The sequence below is a fragment of the Chlorocebus sabaeus genome, chromosome 3 (assembly GCF_047675955.1).
Source record: "Chlorocebus sabaeus isolate Y175 chromosome 3, mChlSab1.0.hap1, whole genome shotgun sequence".
Lineage (NCBI taxonomy): Eukaryota > Metazoa > Chordata > Mammalia > Primates > Cercopithecidae > Chlorocebus > Chlorocebus sabaeus.
The window spans coordinates 95,368,554-95,391,130 of record NC_132906.1 but is presented as its reverse complement, the minus strand read 5'-3'; the positions used below and the strand labels follow the sequence as shown (position 1 = coordinate 95,391,130).

Below are 22,577 nucleotides of genomic sequence, written 5' to 3'. Positions count from 1 at the left end.
TATATCATTTCTGTAAACACTTTGTTGTTAGAAGATGCTGTGTTGCCCAGCAAAATTTTTAGACCCGTTGGAATGTTTTGCGTTGGGACGACTAAAAGGCTGCCTGAGGTTGGGAGCCTTGAGATCCGTACTTCCTCCAGTCCTCCCGCAGGGTCTCCTTCCTGGGCGGGTCCTAGAGCTTTATTGCTGGGACGGGGTTGCTTTCGCGGGACCGTGCACTGGGGCCGTCACCTGTTCCGCGTTATTTCAGTGAGGCCGACCTGTAGTTGAGTAAAACGCCGTGATGATGCGGGAAAGAGACGAGCGCCCGGGCTGGGTGGACGCGGCCAGTCCCAGCACAGCCCTGGCCTCTCCAGGACGTCTTCTGTCGCGGTCGGTGCCAGGAGCTTTGCTCAGCGGAGCCCTGGGCCCTCGTCCTCTCCCGTGGCTGCCTTCGTTCCTTCCTCTGCTCTCTTCGCTGGGCGCCGAGCTGGGCTGCTGAGTGCCAGGGAGACGCCCGCTGCTGTGCTGTGCCGAGCAGCACATGAGGCCAGCCCGCCTGAGGGCCCTCCTCGGGATGCCTGCGGGGAGGGGCAGCGCTGGGTGGGGTCTGTGGAGACCTCCCCGTGCCCTCACAGCTCCTCCGGGTACGGGGGTGTGGCTCCGAGTGCCACGGGCCACCCCGACAGCTCGCCGTCAGCACTTGGAGACCCTGGTGGGCCTCCAGGGAAGCCTGGACATCCCAACCCTCGGTCAGGGCTGGGCCTGTGCTCACCCAGAGGGTGCAGCTTCCCTCCACGGCCCAGAAGGGCTGCTGTGGGCCTGGGAGTCAGGACGGCTTTCGGATCGTGGCCTTTGTTTTTGTTACTGATTGCCTGATCCCTGGAGTTGGAAATGCGGTTTTGCGGTGTTGTGCTGTTTACTGTGTTACATTTACAGTAAATGTGTTTGAGTGCTGCCTTTTACTCCTGTTAGCTGAGGTTTCAGAGCCGACGCGAGGTGCTGTGTTGGCTGTCTGCGTCAGTCTGCCGGCTGTGAACACACCGCATGTTTTAGAGACACCGTCCGTGGGAAAAGTGCTCGTGAGAACTGTTACTTATTTGGCTATTAGGATGAAACCAGTTTACTTTTCTTTTAATTCATTTATTCATCCATGCATGCAGCAAATAATTCGGCACTTACTGTATACCACAGACAGCTTTGTCTTTTTATATGAACATCTCTATGTATCAGAAAAAAAGAGAAAACGCATTTCCTCTAAGAGAGACAGAACAGGCACCTTTGGTGAAGGTAACTGAGTGAGCTGTGTGGGGTGCGGTGGAGAAGAAACGGCCGCTTGGGAGCTGGGGCAGCCCCGTCCTGCTCAGCTGTGGGGCCGCAGGGAGAGGCTCGATCTTGCTGCACGTGGCTCACGCGGGAGACCCCCGGGTGACGTGGCCAGGCCGTGCCGTGGCAGCTCCAGCCCTCCTGGTCTGAGCAGCTCATTGGGCGTTGGTGCGTCCAGCAGGCTCCCTGGTGTTGCTGTCGTCATAGCAACCGGATGTTTCTCAGAATTTTTTTTTCTGTTTCAATGCTTTATTAACAGTTGGAAACAAAACCAACGCACTGGAGGTGATGGCATCAGAAGCCTGAGGCAGGGAAATGGGTTTGCATTTTGTTCCCCCTCTTTTTTTAATTAAATGCATCATAGGAAAAGTAGATTAAAAAGAAAGGGTCTCAGCCCCAGATGACAGCGAGCAGGGAGAAGGAGGTAAAGACGGGGCCATCAGGTGAGGAGGGAGGAACTTGCTGTGTTTTGGGGCCGGGGGACGGGGCGTCGTCGGGCGGGGAGGGAGGAACCTGCTGTGTTTTGGGGCCGGGGGACTGGGCACCGTCGGGCGGGGAGGGAGGAACCTGCTGTGTTTTGGGGCTGGGGGACTGGAGGGAGGAACCTGCTGTGTTTTGGGGCCGGGGGACTGGGCACCGTCGGGCGGGGAGGGAGGAACCCGGTGCGTTGGTGCCAGCGCGGGAGGACCCGGCCTTTTCACGTCGTGTGGCGTCTGTCTTACAGGGAGTCCGGGGAAAGCCTGTGCGTTTCCGTCCTGCAGCGTCCACCTTCGGAAGACCCAGCTGCTACCGCTGTGATCTGAGGCCCTGTGGGAACAAATCTTAGCTCCATGTTGTCCACAGACACCGTCTCCCACAGGACTTTCAAAAGCTTTTTTCTTTCTCCTTTTAAGAAACACAGGAACTTAGGAGAGTCGCCGTGTTGAGGTGTTCTGAGGGTCCAGTGCCCGTCAGGAAGTATTCATTTATTTTTTCCCACCAACCGATTATCTTTGACGCTTCCTGAATGATTCCCCAAATAAAAATTTCCAGAACCTTTTGAATTAGAGGCGTCTCAGAGCCAGACAAGGCTTCGAGAGCTGCCATGTCACTTGCTTTTGCACTTCAGGAGTTTCAGGCCCACAGAGGCAGACCGTGTGTTGGGGGCGCTGGCGGGAAATGGCCGCAAGCAGTGAGACCCTGAGAGCCGCTCCGTGTGGGCAACAGCGGGTGCTGCTGGGAACGCCTGCCGGCACCTCGACCCTGAGGATACGCAGTGTGGACACGGGAGCCTTCGTCCAGACGCCGGGGCTTCTGCTCCTTCGCACAGTGCCCCAGGTTAATATGGTGGATGAAAGTCTTTAAAAAGCTTCAAACTGAGTTTATCTCTGCCCTCTGGAGTTTCTGGCCTGCCAGTTCGCAAATCGGCGTCTTCGAAATGAGCCGACCGCCCACGTGGGCGATGACGTGTGTGCTTGCTGAGTTGACGCGAAGCTTTGGAAGGGGTAGAAGTGGGGATCTGAGAAACTTCGACTCTGCTCCCGTTTTTGATTTTCTTTCAACAAGAATAAGGTGACGTGGCCCCGAGTGGTGCCAGCAGGAGCTACGTGAGCCTCGGTGTGGTCTCAGCGTGGTGCCTGTGCCTGCATCTGTCCTCTCGTCCTGCGCCCTCGAGACACATGGCCAGGCGTCTTTAGACGGAGGCGGAGAAGGCCCTGGGGAGGCGCGAGTGTGTCTGAGACGTTTGTTTTACAGAATGGACTTAAATTGGACATCCGCCGTCTGGATGGACAGCTGCCACTCATCCCTCCCGGCTCCCTCCCGATTCTCTGGTAAACTGGGCCATTAGGCTTGCCGCTGGGGTGTGCTCCGAGCTGCCAGCAGAGCAGTCACAGCTGGGGTTCAGTTATGACCTCCAGATCGACCCTGGCAAACAAGGAGTCCGGCACCACGGTCATGAGTCCGGCACCACGGCCATGAGTCCGGCACCACGGCCATGAGTCCGGCACCACGGGCGTTTTCTGCAGGGCCAGCCGGGAACCGGCTCGACTTCCTTCAAGTGCGTTCAGGTGGTGTCTCTGGGCTTGAGGGAGGGAGACATGGACCCAGCTTAGGTGCCTCTGGGACGCTTCTCTTAACTGGCAATTCAAACAGCTGGAGTTCACAGTCAAATCATGTCCACGAGAAAGAGCTCTTTCCTTTAATTCTGGCGCCAACTTTGACCTAATATCATAACATAAAATTCAAAATAAAAAGGGACTCAGTGGATAAATGAATAAGCAAGACGAGGTCCCTCTGCACGATGGAAAGTTATTCAACCTGAAAAAAGAAGGGGAATCTAGTCAGCGGCCACAGCAGGGCCACCCTGGAGGGCACTGGCTGAGCGGAGTGAGCCGGAAGGACACGTCCCGTGGATCCCGCCGACGTGAGGCCCAGAGCAGTCAGATCCAGAGACAATGTGGGGCGAGGGCTGCTGGAGACGCAGGAGGAGATGGGAGCGAGTGTTGAACGGGGACCGAGTCTCCGTTTCGCAGGATGAGAGTGTTCCGGAGAGGATGCTGGTGATGGTTGCACAGCTCGGTGAACGTGGTTAATGCCACGGAACTGTGCACTCGAGCAGGTCTGAGATGGAAAATTGTATGTTAAAATAAAGGGACTAATGCGGAGAAAACAAAGTGAGACACAGGAATCCCGAGTCCCAGGCTGGCGGGTCCCTGCTTGCGCCACTTGCATTTCAGGGTGGCGTGTCCGTTGCCTTTCGGCGAGAGAATGTCCCGAGTGTGTACACGTGGTGTGTGCATCCACATTGTGACTTGCGGTGGCAAAAAAACCAAGCCTTTGTAGAGAGTGGTGAGTGCACACAGGCGGCGGCCGGCGTGCGGCTGTGAAGTAAACCTGCGGTTTGGAAACGTGTCTGCAATGAGCGGGGACCAGACGTTTCCACGCTGCTGATGGCGTGTGTTGTTTTTACTTTTTAGGTGAAGCCAAAAACCTTCCCTCTTACCCAGGGCCAAGCAAGATGAGGGATTGCTACTGCACGGTGAACCTGGACCAGGAGGAGGTGTTCCGGACCAAGATTGTGGAGAAGTCACTCTGGTAAGGTCCTCTGTTGCTTTACTTGACACTGATGTGTTTTCTTTGGTGTAGAGAATATCCCGAGCGTGGACGTCACCTTCCCATTTTCCTGTGAATGTCCCGAGCGTGGACGTCACCTTCCCATTTTCCCGCAGGTAGAGAATGTCCCAAGCGTGGACGTCACCTTCCCATTTTCCCGCGAATGTCCCAAGCGTGTACGTCACCTTCCCATTTTCCTGTGAATGTTCCGAGCGTGGACGTCACCTTCCCATTTTCCTGTGAATGTTCTGAGCGTGGACGTCACCTTCCCATTTTCCCGTGAATGTCCCGAGCGTGGACGTCACCTTCCCATTTTCCCGCAGGTAGAGAATGTCCCAAGCGTGGACGTCACCTTCCCATTTTCCCGCGAATGTCCCAAGCGTGTACGTCACCTTCCCATTTTCCTGTGAATGTTCCGAGCGTGGACGTCACCTTCCCATTTTCCTGTGAATGTTCTGAGCGTGGACGTCACCTTCCCATTTTCCCGTGAATGTCCCGAGCGTGGACGTCACCTTCCCATTTTCCCGTGAATGTCCCGAGCGTGGACGTCACCTTCCCATTTTCCCGCAGGTAGAGAATGTCCCAAGCGTGGACGTCACCTTCCCATTTTCCCGCGAATGTCCCAAGCGTGTACGTCACCTTCCCATTTTCCTGTGAATGTTCCGAGCGTGGACGTCACCTTCCCATTTTCCCACAGGTAGAGAATGTCCCGAGCGTGGATGTCACCTTCCCATTTTCCCGCAGGTAGAGAATGTCCCAAGCGTGTACGTCACCTTCCCATTTTCCCGCGAATGTCCCAAGCGTGTACGTCACCTTCCCATTTTCCTGTGAATGTTCCGAGCGTGGACGTCACCTTCCCATTTTCCCGCAGGTAGAGAATGTCCCGAGCGTGTACGTCACCTTCCCATTTTCCCGCGAATGTCCCAAGCGTGGACGTCACCTTCCCATTTTCCCGCAGGTAGAGAATGTCCCGAGCGTGGACGTCACCTTCCCATTTTCACGCAGGTAGAGAATTTTTCTGTGGGTAGACAATGTCCTGAGCATGTACATCACCTTCCCATTTTCCCGTGAATGTCCCGAGCGTGGACGTCACCTTCCCATGTTCCCGCAGGTAGAGAATGTCCCAAGGATGGACGTCACCTTCCCATTTTCCCGTGGGCAGAGAATTTTTCTCTGTATAGACAATGTCCTGAGCGTGTACATCACCTTCCCATTTTCCTGCGGGTAGATAATTTTTCTGTGTGTAGACAGTGTCCTGAACGTGTACGTCACCTTCCCACTTTTCCTGCTGCTTAGTTTGAGGAGGAGTACGTGCTCCCTGGGGCTCTGGTGTGCAGGCAGCTGGGCTTCTGACCTTGGCGGTGCGTGGCTGTGAACTGGTATTGGCTAAATGCTCCTGCTGTCCAGGAAGCGCACGTCGGTGGCGGCCCCCACGGGGACTCGCGGGAGTGCTTTTTAATTAGAGATGAACTGGGAAGCTCGCACTCCACAAGAATACAAATTAAGGATTTCGAGAGGGGGAAATGCTGAGAAAGATTTTGCTTCCTGTGTACAGAAGATGGGTGTTAACTGAGGTACGAGGCCTAGAAAGCGTTGATTGATATGATTTGAAGAAGAGAGGAGTCAGCCAAGAAAAACAAACTCTTGAAATCAACAAGTTTGCCGCTCAACTCGAGCGTGTGCGGATGCGGGTGCCGCCCCGGGACGTCCAGGGCAAGACCAGAACGTGTGTTTCTGAAAAGCTCCAGCGGGGCGCAGGCCGTGCTCGGAGGACCACTGCAGTTGAACACCAGGACACGGTGCGTGGTGGGACGCACAGGGACAGGAAGCCACGGTTTATGTCGGGGCGGGAAGAGAGACGCCAGGGAGAGTGTGCCAGGCAGGGCCTCGGTGCTGCGGCCTCAGGGGAAGCGTGGGGCGGCCGCGTTACAAGGAGCGGCCTGGGGATCAGGGAAGACGCGTAGCTGTGACTCCACCGTTCAGTTCAGAACCACGGGTCGTGTGCTCTCATCAAAACAGCGATTCTGATTTTGAGAACACGTTTAGCTGAAGAATTATATCCTTGCGTCTGGCTACTTCCAAGCGGGAATGAACCACCCATTCTGATGCCTGAGTGACTTCACCTATTAGAACGCTGTGAGGGGTCTCCTGCCTCGGGGACTGGGACCATCTCACGCCGTCAGTCACAAAAGGCTTCGGCGCAGCTGCCTCCAGGCTGAGGAGTGAGAGTCGTTTGTGCTGTGTTAGTGCACACTCCAGGTTCTTTGAAATAACTCGTCAAAAGGAACTGCAGGCTGAGGAGCGTTGTCAGGCGTCCAGTCCGGCTTTGTGAGAGTCTTGGGGTTTGCCCTGGCGATGACTGGGCATGGCCGTTCTTCGGAAGAAAATGGGAGGAGACATGACCGGGCCCTTCAGAAGCCCCTTTGGAGCTTCCCTGGATAAAAGTCGGTTCTGTGTTTAAATGGTCCGTTGTTAGAGGCCCGTGGATTTTAGGCCCGAGGCCCGGAGATTACTGGCAGTCTTTATCGGGCTGGGATCCTCTCAGACCTGCTAAATCAGAGCTAGTGGGAGGAGGACCTGTTTGGGAACCTCTCTTTCAGGTGAGGTTGAGAAATGGAGGCCCCTTGTCTTTCAGATATTTCAGAAGAATTTAGAAATAGAAGTCATGGTTCTGGCCGGGTGTGGTGGTGCACACCTGTAATCCCGGCACTTTGGGAGGCTGAGGTGGGAGGATTGCTTGAGGCCAGGAGGTTGAGGCCACAGTGAACCACAATTGCATCACTGCACTCCAGCCTGGGCCACAGAGCAAGACCTTGTCTCAAAAAAACCCCAGACACACACACAACAAAACATGGTAGCAAAGAAAGAGAAACCCACGTGGGACAGTTCTGAGACAGTAAAACTGTGGCACTGTTCAGCATGGATGCTGGCAGCCCTGTCCACGTGTAAAACCGTGGCACCGTTCAGCGTGGATGCTGGCAGCCCCGTCCACGTGTAAAACCGTGGTGCCGTTCAGTGTGGGCGCTGGCAGCCCCGTCCACGTGTAAAACCGTGGCGCCGTGTGGTGTGGGCGCTGGCAACCCCGTCCACGTGTAAAACCGTGGCGCCGTGTGGTGTGGGCGCTGGCAACCCCGTCCACGTGTAAAACCGTGGCGCCGTGTGGTGTGGGCGCTGGCAGCCCCGTCCACGTGTAAAACCGTGGCGCCGTGTGGTGTGGGCGCTGGCAGCCCCGTCCACGTGTAAAACCATGGTGCCGTGTGGTGTGGGCGCTGGCAGCCCCGTCCACGTGTAAAACCGTGGCGCCGTTCAGTGTGGGCGCTGGCAACCCCGTCCACGTGTAAAACCGTGGCGCCGTTCAGTGTGGGCGCTGGCAGCCCTGTCCACTTGGAGGGCTGTGCGGGCTGGCTACGGGCTGCCCCTGTAGTGTGAGGACAAAGTGTGCATCAACCCACCCCATACGAAAAGTTGGCAGGAAATGTACTTGAACCCAAAACCTGGCTCTCTCATAAGTTTGCAGCTGGAATCCACACAGCATCTGTGGTCAGAGCCCTCAGTCTGTGCATGTGCATTAACGTGGTCCCGTGTTAGTCACTGGTCAGCATCCACCTGAGAGGCAAGTGTCAGGCAGGGCTGCCCCGTGTGCCGGGGAGTTTAGCCCTGGCCACCGCCTGCTCTTTGCTCCATGGTGGCACCCACTTTGGGGCCAGTCCCCCGAGTCTCCCAGCCCCGAGTCTCCCAGCCCCGAGTCTCCCATCCCCCAGTCTCCCAGCCCTGAACCTCCCGGCCCTCAGTGTGCTGCTTCCTCCAAGGTCAGTGTCACCTTTAAGGTCTGATGGTTCATTTGGCAAAGTCGCTGTGGAAAGGAAAAGCCCACGTCTGCATCTCTGAGCTCCGAAGGGCCCCAGGGTGCTCTGTGGCCGCTGGGTCTGCAGCCTGGCAGGGGCCCCTTCTCACGGTCCCTGGGGAGAAGCACTTGGGTCAAGTTTGATTTGCTGTTGCCCAATATCGCAGTCTGACTCAGCAGGAAGCTGCAAATGGAATGTGTGAGGAAGGCAAGGCGGAACTCAGCCTGTCTTCTTCCCTCTTTCCCACTAAGGAGGTTACAGACCCAGCTCCACCACAGGCCGGGCCTGTGTCCCCCAAGCCACTTCCCTGCGTGTGGCCCCCGCGTCTGAGGCCCTGCAGTGTGTGGGGCCTCTACCGGGTGCTGAGCCAGTGTCTAGGGAGAGCGTCCTCCTCTGTCTTCCCCTTTTTCTCTAGTTTTCAGATGGAGGTTGGGGGCCAGCATCTGTCACAGGCGTAACTTCAGAACGCGTCGAAGTGGACACGTTTCGGAGGACGAGCCCTTTCTCTCTGGCCTTGGCAGTTTCTGTCCTACTAGAAAAATGTTTTCCTGAGGTTGAGAGTGAGCTTTGTTCACAATCCATACCTTTCAGAGCATCATTTTTAATCATTTAAAGGGCAGCCACTATTTGTTTCCTTATTTACTTAAACGAAAAGCTCCCTGAAATTGGATTGGCAGGACTGGGGCTTGGGGACCAGCTTCCCACCCTGGACCTCCCCTGGGCCGGCACCCCCGACCCTCAAACAAGGAGATGACGCCACTCCCCAAGGCTGCCCCGCGGGGGAGATCGCCGTCTCGTCCAGCAGAAAGGAGCAGTTGGCCAAGTCACACACAACAGAACCTCAGTCTCTCCCTGCTGGGTCAGTCTGTCATTTGTAAGAATATTCGGTGAGCGTCACGTCCCCGTTTCCTTCTGTCCACGTGAGGACGTGAAATGTTGTCTGCCCTGCCTGCGTCTTCTGTGCCCACGTGGCCGACCTCCCCAAACCCTCATCCACGCAGACAGTCGTGGCTCAGGGAGGCGCTGCCTCGGGGTTCTGGGTCTGACCCCGCCCCCTGCCGCTGGGGTTGAGTCTGGGCAGAGCCCCCTGCCCCACACGGAGCCCTGCCCCCCTTTCTGCGGAGTCCCCCTGCGTCCTTTGCAGGGTTCATTTGCATATGCCCATCTCGGGGAGAAGGGGCTGCGGCCACAACAGGAAGAAACTGCAGGCGTGGCCGGTTTCGGTGCCGCCTCCTCCACCCAGAGGTGCCACGGCCTGAGCTTCTGCTCTGAAAGCTGGTTATGCGTTAGGTTACAAAGCTGTGTCTAGGAAAAGTTATTTTGTTTAAAAAATCATGAGTGACCCCAAAATGATCTGGATTCGCAGACAGAACCGTCAACGGGATGGCGATTTCTGGAAAGTGCAATCATGGGGGAGTTCTTGTTCTTTTGTCTGTGTTTTACATATAATTAGATGTTACAAGTCAAGGAACAGACAGATCTTCTAGTGCAGAGCAAGGACAGCTGGGTCTTCCCAGCAGACGGGACATCACCAGGGACCCTGTCTCCGCGGCCCCGAGGGGCAGGTTCTGAGCTCGTCTGGGTGGAAGCCGTCCCGTCCCGTCCCGTGTGCACACAGTGGGTGTTTGTGAAAGACAGGAAGGTTTCTTTCTGTTCATACTGCAAGATGTAGTCACCCCCAAAATGGTACTTTTGTGTAGTAGAAATGAATAAACCAAGAAATATCTCCACAGCTCCACCAAGTTTTTCAGGAGGGAGAAGTTATTTGGGGTTAGAAACTGAAAGGGGCAGGAGGAAGTTGGTGGTTTGGGAGACAGACTGTTCATTCTCTCAGATGCTTTTAATAAAAACCAAGTTGTTGGCTTAGGAAACACCAACTTTGACATTCGGAGACTTATGAGAAGTCACATTTCCCCTGAACATTTATTTTCACTCTTTCTCAAGTCAGAGCTTAAACAAAAACCTGCTTGACACGACTGGAGGCTCCTTGAAGCCCAGAACATCCCAGAACTGCTGGAGTAGGGGGCCCATCAGCCCTGGGGTGCCGCAGGTGGGGGCCCGTCCTCAGCCCCCGGAGCGCCCCAGGCCAGGGATCTGTTCTCAGTCCTGGACTGCTGGCCCCAAATCTCCTAGCAGGTTAGAGCCCCTGGTCCTGTCTGTGTGACCCCCAGGACTGGCCCAGCATCTCCACCTCTACCCACATGTGTGCGTCCTTCGGTGTCGTGCTGGCTCACAGGACGTCAGAATGACGCAGGGGGTTCTCAGCCTCACAGGAACTCAGCTGGCGGAGAGCACGAGGTTGCTTGTATTCCGCGAGTACTGAGCGCCTACTGCATGTGGCAGGCTGCCCCAGGCCCAGGGCCACACCTGGCAGGGGCTCATCGGCTGCCTGTGCCTGCAGGAGCCTCCTGGCCCTGAGGTGCGTCTGGGCCACTGCAGGGAGAGGCTGGGTCTGTCACGAGGGGGCTGCACTGACAATCCATGAGGAGCAAAGGCCAGGTCCCCTCTTCTCCCTCCTCTGCCGGCCTCCTCTCGCCTGGCTGCCTCCTGCTTAGCCGCTGGCCCCCCTGGAGAGCACCTTTTCCCACCAGGGCCTCACTGAAGGTTTGGGATTTGAGGTGTCTCAGTTGCTGCAGGGGACCCGGTGTCTGGCTGTGCCTCGTCCTGACAGTCAAACATCGTGGCTGGGCTCTACAGACCCAGCCGATTCTCATTTGTTTGTAAGGATGGTGGTTCTTTTCTGGGGGGTGTGGGGTGGGAGAGAGGAAAGAGCCCCGTGTACAGGAGAGGCAGGAGCCAAGGCCACAGTGTTCCGGGCGCCGTGTGCAGTGGCGTGTGACGTGCCTGGCGACCACAGAGCCCATGAGCCAAGGGGCAGCTCCTTGGTGCCCCTGAACAGAGGGGGAGACTGAGGCTTGGGGAGGTGAGGCGGCTCACCACAGCCGCTGCAGCTGTGAGTCTCAGCCCAGCCCGCCTGCTTTCCTCACTGAGTCGCTGGGTTCAGTTTGAAGACTCACAGCTCTATTTGCCAACATTTCGAAATAAACAACCCCACCCAGCCTGAACCACAGGAGGCTGCAACTCAGTGTGTGTGAGGCTTCCACTGAGACCTGCAGTGCTGGACGGCAGGTGGGCTGTGAGCTGCCCATGGACCCCCACCCTCCAACCTCCGGCCTGTGGGAGCCGGGCTTGTGGCCCTGCACTGGCCGAGTGCCGCCGATGGGTGTTCTTCCTCCTGTCCTTTGCGGAGATGGAGCATCTTCCCTGGTGGAGTTGCCCCTTCTCTGTGGGGCGCCTCTGAGAATGAGTCAGGCCATGACTCAGGAGCCACAGAGCTCAGCCCAGAGGCTGGCTTGGGAGCCCCAGGGCTGCTCTGCAGACCCCGTTTGGGCTTTGGTTCCTCTTCACACAGCCTTTACCCCCTACCCTGAGGCTGGGGCAGCCCCGGCAGCTCCCGGCTCCCTCCAGGGTTTGAGAAATGGGCCCGCGCCAGCGGCAGAGCACGGAGCTGGAAACCAGGTTTCTGTTCTCATGATCACGCGATGGCAGCAGCCGCAGGCGGGATGGGGCCTCGCCAGCCTCGCGCAGATGCTGGGAAGTGACTCAGGGAGGAGAAGGCGGGGTTTCTCTGCTGGTCCCGGCTGAGCCCCAGCTCCGGCTCGGGGAAGAGAAGGAATTCGGTTCCGATGGTTTCCCCTCGTCACAGCCAGTACTTAAAGGTCAACTCTGTTTTCTGCAAGAGGTTTTTTCTTTTTCCCCCGTGAAAGTTTGCTTGATTCTGTGAAACTTCATTTGCGTTTCTTCCAGAAATGCCTGAGGGGAGGAGGCCGCCCGGGTCTCGCCCCAGAGGGAGAGGCTGCTGCCTGTGTTCGGCAGGATTTCGGGCGAGCCTGGTCCTCTCAGGCCACACTTTTTCTTTATTTGGAAGGAGGGTTCCAGAGCCCCCCAGCAGTGAGCGGGGGCCGCCTGGCCCAGGCCTTCATCCCGCATCGGACTGCGCTGACCTCGGCCCGAGACAAAGCCGGCCTGTCCGAGAGACACCCTGAGATGAAGCTGCTAATGGGAAGGGGGGCGCCTGGCGGCTGCGTGGCCCCTTTGAGTCCGTCAGAAAGAAGAGATTGTCCGGCACAGGCCACCGAACAGGATGGGGGATGGGAGGGATGCCCTAGCATTCAGCCAGTTTTGTTTTTCTTTTGGATACGCTTTAAACTCTGCTGCCCGGGAAGGAGAAAACACAAACCTTCCTGCTGATGAAAGACGATGGTGCCCCCACCCTGAGACCCACGGACAGCGGGGCAGCGGGGGGCAGCGGGGGGCTGTCCGTGGCCCGGGCCTTGCACCTGGGAGCGCTGTTGCTGTGTGGAGGGAACCCACCCTGTCCTCGGGCTGAGCTGGGGTCCCCACAACAGCATGGGGCGGAAGCTGCTGTCCTCAGACTCCACGGGGCCTCCAGTGATGGCACGGTGGCCACTTCCTGCTGGGCTTCGTGGGTTCTGGGCGGGGCTGGGAGGACGTGGGGCATCGGCCGTTTTGCCCGTGAGATGACGTGGTCGAGGTGGACGTGGCTGGCCTCGCAGCCTCTGCTCCTGCAGGTCCTGGGACGCTGCGTCCGTCTGCTGCAGCTCATTTCAGAGTTGGTCGATCACATGTCCATCCTCACCCACTGGTGACAAAGTTGACAAATTTGTGTTTCTTTTTAGTTGAAAAAATATCCTCCTTAAATGTTGTGAAATAATCTGTCCACACATTCAGCAGTGCTAATAGAAAACAGGCCCAGAGCAGTTCAAGAGAAAAGGAGATTTTAAACTGCTCATAAAAAGATGGACATTCCACCTCACCAATGAGCCAAACATTTCAAATTTAAGCAAGTTTTTGCCACCAGTTTAGCAAACTGTAAAAATATTTATAAGACGGCGTATGCCGGGGGCGGATGCTGGTCCAGACTCCCTGGAGGGTTCCGTGGCTTTGTGTTTCGAAGGCCTAAGGACGGTGCACGTCCTTGGAGGAATTTATCCCCCCGGGACAATCAGCCGATGCACAGATCTCCGCCCCCAGGGTGCTCACCCCGGCTGCTCCCACCACACAGCATGGGGACGGCGGGGGCACCTGGCGCTGCTGGCCACACACGCACACACGTGCCGTCTGACCCCAGCGTTTTATCAGCTCTTTGGAAAGTGGCCCATGGCCTGATGTGAAAGGAGAAAGCTGACTGTCACAGGGAACATAACCTCACTTTTCTTTTTAAAAATGTACCCGTATTTCCATTTCATATCTTCTCTATTTATAACATAAATGTTTACTGTTTTTTAAATATATTTGTATTATAATACAATGCGTTATTATAGTATGAATATACTTACATTTATATTATAAATATCATATTTATTATAAATATAATACAAATATATTTATATTTTGTATATTTCAAACTTATAGCATTTATATATTTTATTCTATTTTATATCTTTGGAGGAAAAAACTCAAGGAGGATGTTTCCTGGAATGTTAATTCCAGATTTCACTTTCTGATTTTTTTACGTATTTAAAATTTTGTTTCTTTAAAAATAGCTTTATTGAGGTGTAATTCAAACACCATACAATTCACCCATTTTAAAATGTACAATTCAGTGGTTTTTAGTATATTTGCAGAGTTGCACAACCTGCCACAGTCAATTTTAGAACATTTTCATCTCCCTAAAAGAACATCCGTGCCCTGTAATCCTCCGGTTTCCGGCCTGCAGCCTCTCCCGGGGCGGCAGATGCGGGTCCGCGTTCTGTCGCCGGCTGTGCCTCTCCTGGGCATTCTGTGCCAGTGGAAGCGCCTGACCCGTGGCCTCTGTACGTGGCCTGTCGGTCGGCACCACATGTGGACGCCTGTGGTGTGGGGCCGGGGTCCAGGTGTCCTTTCCCTCCAGGGCTGAGCACCATTCTGCTGTTGCTCCCTTAGCAGCCGAGACCCACCTGCTTGTTTCCACTTTTTGGCCGTCATGACTGAGGCTGCGAGCAGGTGCGTCCGAGTCGTCCGAGTCTGCATGCGGACGTGGGCCGTGAGCAGGTGCGTCCGAGTCGTCCGAGTCTGCATGCGGACGTGGGCCGTGAGCAGGTGCGTCCGAGTCGTCCGAGTCTGCATGCGGACGTGGGCCGTGAGCAGGTGCGTCCGAGTCTGCGTGCGGACGTGGGCCGTGAGCAGGTGCATCCGAGTCTGCGTGCGGACGTGGGCCGTGAGCAGGTGCGTCCGAGCCTGCGTGCGGACGTGGGCCGTGAGCAGGTGCGTCCGAGTCGTCCGAGTCTGTGTGCGGACGTGGGCTGCTGTGTCTCTTGCTGCACACCTGGGGCTGGAACCGCTGGGTCCCGTGGCGACTGTGTGTTGAATGTCGGGGAACCGCCAGCCTGTTTTCCGTGGTGGCTGTGGCCACTTGACCTTCCCACAGGTTGTGTGTTTGGATTCGCGTCTCCACCTCCCTACCCTTGTTACTGTCTCTGATCACAGCCATCCCGGTGGGTCTGATTTTCTTTGTACAATGCAAGCCCCCTCCTCAATGAATTTTCACTTTAAAGAAAAGCAGTTTGTTGTTTTTAATTGAAACGAAAGGAAGCATTCTTTCCTATGTATGTGTTCTTTTCTAAAGCAAACAAAATTAAAATCATAAGTAAAAAAAAAAAAACACAGGAAAAGTCTAAAAACTTGCACATAAATGGAATTACGAATCACCTCATCGTGGAAAATCCTGTCTCGCTGGATGTAGGTTATAGATGTCAGGTTAGGCACAGTGGAGAGGGAGACGGGGCCTGCAGACCCCAGACGTGGTCCAGGACGGCGCCAGCCTGACCCCTGCCTTTGCTGCCCACCGTGGGATCTGAAGACCCTGCCCACCATGTCCCCTGAGCTGGCCTGACCTCGCCGTCCTCCCCACCTGACCCCTGCGCCATGTGCTCTTTGCAGACACCTCCCCTGTTGAGTCTGAGATGGAGTTACCACCTCAAGCGCAGGTGACGGCTGAATCCCACTGCCGCCGCAGTGGACGGGCACCAGAAGCCCTCTGGAGAGAAGGCAGCCTGCCACGCTTTGTGACGAGCAGTTCGCTTAAGGATTGTGTTAGACTCTGTGGCTAGTATAGATTTCAAGGCTCCTCCTCTCCCCTCCCCTCCCCTCCCCTCCCCTGCCCTTCTTCCTTTCCTCTTTCTTTCATCTTGCTCTGTTGCCCAGGCTCGAGTGCAATGGTGCAGTCTTGGTTCACTGCAACCTCCACCTCCTGGGTTCAAGCGATTCTCCTGCCTCAGCCTCCTGAGTAGCTGGGATTACAGGCGCGCGCCACCACGCCCAGCTAATTTTTTTTTTTTTCTTGTACTTTTAGTAGAGATGGGGTTTCACCATGTTGGCCAGGATGGTCTCAATCTCTTGACCTCATGATCTGCCGCCTCAGCCTCCCACAGGGTTCCTATTTCATAACCCATCACCCTTGAAGAGCCGTTCTCTGAGGTGGGCCTGGGCGCCTGGGGTTTTTAGAAACCTTTCCAGGCAACCATAGTTTGCAGTTCTAAGAGGAAAAACACAGAGACCTAAACAAGCCTCATGCATTGAGAGCGTGTCCCCGGCCTTGGCGGGGGGTAGAGAAGGGAGAACTGAATTGGGTTTTGGTGTGGCTGTTTCTGTGGCATTCCCTCGAAATATTTGCCACTGGAAAAATGAAAAAACTCTAAGCGCTTTTAAGTGAGTAATTTTTGTGCGAGGTCTCGGGAAGAAGAAACGTCTCCACGTGCAGTGCCCAGGCTCCGTCTGCCGGCTGTGGGGGTGGCAGAGCCTGGCCAGCGGCTTCCTGAGGGCCCAGCCTCCTGCTCTTCACAGGGAGCCTCAGGGAAGGCGGGGCCTCTGCCTCCCTTTCAAGCGGCTGGACTTGAGCTGACCACTGACACCACAGCAGCTCCAGGCTGGCGAGGCCCAGCGCTGGGGGAACAGTTCTGCCCCGAGCTCAGGCGGGTGTGGCTCCAGCTGACTCCTGCCCGCCTCTTGCCTCGCTGTCAGCAGAGCGGAACGGGGCGTGTCTGGCCCTTCGCCGCCCCCACAGGCCCCTCACCTCCTGCAGGAGCCCCTCTGACTTCCCGGCAGTCTCGCCTCTGCCAGAACTGAATTCCTGTGGTCCCTATGAGGACAACCAGGATTTGCTCGGCACTGTGGCCTCTCGGGCTGGACCGCTGCCCCTTGCCTGCAGAAAGCCCCACCTGTGGAGGCTCGGGTGACCTTCCCTTCCTGGTCTGCTCTGCCCAGGCCTGAGCAGCTCCCGGCTGCTGAGCTGAGACAGGCGATTCCTCCCTGCATGCCCACCTACCCATCCGTCCAGTGCCTTGCTCCGGGTCTGCACATTCCCAGCCGCTGTGGTGAAATGTCTGCTCCGTACCACGTGGCCTCAGCTGCACCCTGACCCCTGACCTCAGCTCCCAGCATCCTCCCGTCCTGCCCTGCCCTGCCCGGGCCACGCCAGCCTCCTCCTTGCTCCTACGTCTTCACCACACACAAGCCCTGCTGCCTCGAGGCCTTTGCACCTGGTGTCCCTCTGCCTGGACCCCTCCCGCGGTCTCCTCACCGTCCACGGCCCCGTTCAAGCGCTCACTCGTCCTCCCACGGTCTCCTCACCGTCCACGGCCCCGTTCAAGCGCTCACTCGTCCGTAAGCCTCCCCAGCCCCCAGTGAGGCCGCAGGGCCACCCCCGCCAGCCTTGCGCGTTGGACGTTTGTGGTTCTGTGCGCTCTTTGGCTCCCTGGGGCCGGGACTTTGCTTCATTGGCTGCTGTTCCCACGGTCTGGAACCGGGACGCGCAGCTGAAACAGTCGTGGGGAGAGAGCGCGGTGGCTTCTGGGTCCGGTGAGCGACGCCTGGCCAGGGCCGAAGGCATCGAAGGTGCCCCCAGTTGCTTGCGCCTGGCGTGTGGGAGGCCCCGCCATGTGCTTGTCTCACTGTGTAGGGCAGGGGAAGAAACCTCTGAGCCAGGCAGTGGCGTGGCCTGGGGAGGCCGCTTTGGGGGCAGAGCCACTGCCCTTCCCCAGCCGAGCGCCCTCTGTGCCCGCAGGCCACACTGCGAGAGGGCGGTGTCCTGAGGCTGAGAGAGGAGGGAACTGGCCTCTGGCAAGGCAGCGTTGAAACGTGGACATCCCTGGAAGACTCTGTCTTCAAACTCGTGCTTCCCCCGGCAAGGCCTGTGTGGTTACTTGTGCCGCCTCGGATGGGCTTCAGTGACGTCTGTCTCAGAGTCTTACATTTAGATGGTCCCCTCAGCCTTGTGAAGCTCACCGAGGCCTGAATCAGGTGGGAGGAGCAGCTGCACGGGAGCCCGACGGCTGTGAGATACAGGAGGTGTGGGTGTTGGGTTTTTTGACACGGCGTCTCGCTCTGTCACTCAGGCTCTAGTGCAGTGGTGTGGTCACGGCTCACTGCAGCCTGGAACTCCTGGCCTCAAGCAATCCCCCACCTCCCTGCAGACGTGCGCCACCAAACCCGTCTAATTTTAAAATTTTCTGTCGAGTGGGGATCTTGCTGTGTTGCCCAGGTTGATCTCTAACTCCCGGACTCAAGTGGCCTTTCTGCCATGGCCTCCCCCACTGCATCTGGCCTGGATGCAGGTGTTTAAAAGAGCTTAGGGAAGTTATTCGAAAAGGCTCTGGCCTTCAACTCCCACTTCAACTCCTGATTTTGGTTCTCATTGGGATGGATGTTCCAGAGCACTCCTGGGCTCAGGAGGAGAGCAGCTCCCCTATGAGGGGCAGGGTCACCTGTGTCCACAGCAGCAGGGCCTGCTCCCTGGGGACTGCGGGTCGGCATAGTCCACGGTGCCCGTGACCAGTCCTCTGAGCCGCAGGGCCTGGGAGGGGCATTGTCGGGCCGGCGAGGACGGGCGTAGGTGCTGGTCTGGGCATCAGTGGCATTGCTCTGAGAGGGAAGGAGATGCTATTCCAGCAAGGGTGGCATCAGGTCTGGACCCTCACGTGGACACTGTGTTTTGGCTCTGGAATTGGCATGGCCCAACAGGATTTTCTGCAAAACAGGAAATGGTCTCCGTGTGTTATGTCCAGTCTGGTGGCCACAAGTCACGGGCTGGTGAGCACCCGAGGAATTGAATTCTGTGGTGGGAATCCAGGTTCGGGAGAGGTCGTCGGGCAGGTTCGTAGACGATGTGAGCTGTGAGCTTCATGCCCGAGGAATCCACTCTTCCTGCTGGACGCGTGGACGGTGGTGATGGCTTTGCTCCAGCAGCAGCGCCTGGAGCTGGCCCCTGCTGGGTGCGCTGTCTCCGTGGGGCTTGTGGCATCCCGGGGGTCTTGGAGGGATGTCACTCGGGTGCCCCGTTTGCAGGTACAAACCTGCAATTCTAGGAGCTGACTGATGCTCGAGGCCCTGGCCCCCGTCCTCACACCACCTGAGTGGCCAGGCAGGGGCTTCACTCGGCTGGTTCTGACCTCCATGCTAAAATGAACGAATAGGACAGGAAAGTGAAGAAAACAAGCAACAGGGGAAGTGACCTGGGAACTCACCGTCCCCCACCGACCTCCAGGACTCCAGCCTCCCAGCACCGCAGCCAGGCCCTGCCCTCTTTAGCACATTGGAAACACCCGCATCTACCCAGCGTGTGCCAGGATGGCAGCTCTCCAGCCTCCAGCCTGCAGGCCGAGCCCGCGCCCCAGGGAAGCCATTGATCTGGGTCCCCTCGTGCTGAGCGCCCCGGCCAGAGGTGCCCCTTCCAGGTCTGGGTGTGGTTGGCGGAGGTTCTGTGGGTTTAAGCTGTGGATTCATTCGCAGAGGTTGTTAATTGCCCCAGAAGGTGGGGAACGGCCTCCACTCTCCTCCTTGAGCTGGGCGTTTTCATTCTTCCAGGAGTTTCTTCAGGGCTCCCTGGCGATGATGGCACAGTGGCCTTGGGCGTCAGGCTGGCTCTGTGCCATCACTGCGGGGAGAGGTTTCCTTCCTGTGGGGGCCTCCACTGTCCCTGGAATCGCCCTTCTTATTCCCTAAATAAATCATCGGTCTAAGAAGCTGAACGAACCCTCTATTCTGGCACAGGGACCGGCTCCATCTTTCCTTGAAACCCTGCAGAGCCTTCATTAAAATGAGTGCAAAGGCCTGCAGCGCTGCCGCCTCTCCGGACCCCACTGCCGTGGGATGCCTCCTCCTCTGGGCAGCCTCCTCCTCTGGGCAGCCTCCCCAGCGGCCTCCTGGTCTAAATCCCTCCTCACAGGCAGCCCTGCCCGCTGCTCTGTCCGTGTGGACTTCGCGTACGGAGTCCAGCCGCTCTCCCCTCCTGGGCTCGTCCGGCTCGCAGGCATGACGCTTGGTCACGGTGGTTGGTGGCTCAGGGCTCCGTAGATAAGGCCGGCTGGCTGCCTGCAGATGTCCTGCCTGGTTTCCTGAAAGACTTGAGGTGACTTGCAGGAAACAAAGTCAGTCATAACTATTAAGTTTAAAAAGTTATATGAAATAAGGGGGAAAACGTGAAAAAAGGCAACTGGAGCCAGTAGAGTAAACGACATCAGAGATGCAAAACGCTCACCATCGCCTTTGCTGGAGCCCGTTCTGGCTCCAGCGTTCTCGGCTGCAAAGGTGTAAAATGGAAATGTGAGTGCGACGTTCCTCTTCTCCAGGAGGGGGGACCGCGAGGTTCCCGAGGACCAGGCTCCTCTTAGCAGGGGGGCAGAGAGGACCCCAAAGCGCTGCCTCCCTTCTGCCATTCCAGAGCAAGGTTTCCGAAGCTGTTGCTCGAGAAATTCCTGGGTGGAGGCCGGAAGAAGTCGTGCTCCCCAGGGGCAGAGTGGCAGGGCTTGGGCAGCGGGGCTGAGGCGCGGTGTCCCTGGGTACTGCCCGGTAGAAGGGTGTTCCGTTGCTCTGCCAAGTGACTCCTCTCACTGTGACTCTGCTTGGCAGTGGGGGTTTGGGGGGGCGGGGGCTCGGGGCAGAGGCTGCTGGCTGGGCACCTGGAAGGGTCCCGTGAGGCTTCTGGTGGTGCTGACACCTGTCCATGGAAATTGAGGTGTTTAAAATTCATAAATAAACCAGAAATCCATTCAATAAAAAGAGATAAAAATAGCAGAAAGAGGAAGCTACAAGAAAACATACGAACTCCGTGAAATTATCAGACTGAACATGCCCCTTTCTACACGTAAAAGCGGTTTATAGCAACACAGCATGGCCTGAGTCACGGCACGATCCCTGGGATAGTTTCATCAGATGTTGGAGTGCCTCGGTTTCCCACCCTGTGCATTGGGACGGTGAGGAAGTGTGCAGGGTCAAAGGCCAGGTGCGCAGCGCCTGTGTGTGGGGTGTGCTCAACGCTGGCATCCTCATCTCACCACCCCTCACCACACACCGGACACGCATCGGACACGCACTGGACACGCACCGAATATGCATCGGACACTCACCGGACACGCACTGGACGTGCACCGAACATTCACCGGACACACATCAGACACGCACCGGACACGCACCAGACACGCATGACACTCACCGGACACGCACTGGACACATGTTGGACACCACATCAGACATTGCAGTCCAGCCTGACCCACTTCCTCCTCCCCGCGTTCCTGTGAGGCAGGCACAGGCCCACGTGGTGGGGTCCTCAGTGTCTGTGTGGGAGTGGGGGGGCTCTTGGGAAGCGTGACGCCCTCTCACGGCGAGGTGGCCAGGTGAACCCCGAGCCCTGGGTTGCTCTGAAGCTGCCACAGCTTCCTGCCAAGCCAGTTGCTGGAGTGTTTGCCAGTGGAGGGCGTCCATTCCATTCTCGGGCAGCTTGGCTGTCGGTGCCTGTGGTTCTGAGGTTCCTCCGTGGTGAATGAAGCTTGATTTACACCTTTTGGTTACGCATTTGCCGTGAAGCCAGGAGCTGTGCGTGCTCCCACTGGGCTTCTCGTGTGAGATGTGCCGCGGCCGGGACAGCCTGGGCACCTGCCATTCTGGAGCAGTAAGCGAAGCCTCCAGCCCTTGGTTCTTTGGGCTCTGCCGGGAGCGAGCGGGACTGGAAACACGAGTCCAGGCTCTGTCCGCGCATTCAGGCACCACGGCTTCGTGCCGTTACTTCGGCCTCTGTGGCCCTGAAAGTTGCTCTGGTATGTACAGAAGAGGCCGTTTTGTCGTTGTAAAAACCTCAAATGTTTTGTGAATTACTATTAATTGTTAACGTGTGTCCTGTGAGTAGCTCGTCACCTGAGGCCTTGTCGTGAATATTAAAATGCGCGTCTGGTGTCCCTTTTGGCTTCGAGGTTGATGGTGGTTTTTCCTGCCAGTGGGGACGCTGTCTGCAGAGCACCAAGCTTCTCCAGGGAGGCCGCAGGGCGCTGCCTGGGGAGTGTGCGTCCTGCCCCGAGATCCTGCAGCTGTGACTTTACACAGGGTGGGGGCGGGGTGACAACCCCTCGCCTTGTCATGAAAGCAGCGCATTGTGCGGGGCGCATCTGTGGTGCCTTTGTGTACGTGTGACCCAAGTGCTCTGGGTGCATGCCTGCACGCACAAACACGCACACATGCCTGTGGGAACACACGTACGGGCACACACATGCACACACAAACACGTGCCTGTGGACACACACACCCACGGGCACACATGCACACACCCACACACATGCTTGTGGGCACACACACCCACGGGCAGACACGCACACACCAACACACGTGCCTGTGGGCACACACCCATGGGCACACACGTGCACACCCCCACACACATGCCTGTGGGAACACACATACGGGCACACACGTGCACACACAAACACGTGCCTGTGGGAACACACGTACGGGCACACACGTGCACACACAAACACGTACCTGTGGACACACACACCCACGGGCACACATGCACACACCCCCACACATGCTTGTGGGCACACACACCCACAGGCAGACACGCACACACCCACACACGTGCCTGTGGGCACACACCCATGGGCACACACGTGCACACACAAACACGTGCCTGTGGGCGCACACACCTATAGGCACACACATGCACACGTGACTGTGGGCACACACCCCACGGGCACAGGGTGTTTCTCCCTGGGGGTCCCTGACATCAGATCTCGGCGGTGCCCAGGCAGACCCAGGAAAATCAGAGGCACTCGAGTGCCTGCGACAGCGACCAATGTGAGAATGTGTTTAAAGGAAATGTGACTTTCTAAAGAGCCTTCATGAACCAGGATTCTGCTACGAGGAAGTCGGTGGAAGTCCCTGAGCATTCTGCCTTCATTGAAAGATAAAGAGATGTTTCTTTTGTGTGTAAATGGATACTGCTGTGTTTCCAAAATGCTTACAACAATGTAGGTATTTTAGGCCTCCTTTGGAAGATTGTGCCTTATGACA

General features: G+C 56.9%; 1 protein-coding gene across 4 annotated transcripts in view; it reads left to right on the top strand.

Annotated features, from left to right (window-relative positions):
• RASA3 (RAS p21 protein activator 3) overlaps positions 1 to 22,577 on the top strand; it is a 127,563-nt gene that overhangs the window by 42,315 nt on the left and 62,671 nt on the right. For 2 of the 4 annotated variants that reach the window (XM_007961021.3, XM_073014541.1), the window contains exon 2: positions 4,263 to 4,380. The exons of 1 other annotated variant lie outside the window; for it this stretch is intronic. In XM_007961021.3, the coding sequence (XP_007959212.1) occupies positions 4,263 to 4,380 (118 nt within the window). Of the gene's footprint in view, positions 1 to 2,029; positions 4,135 to 4,262; positions 4,381 to 22,577 lie in introns of all 4 variants that reach the window. One more of the 4 variants, XM_073014542.1, reaches the window with a different exon arrangement.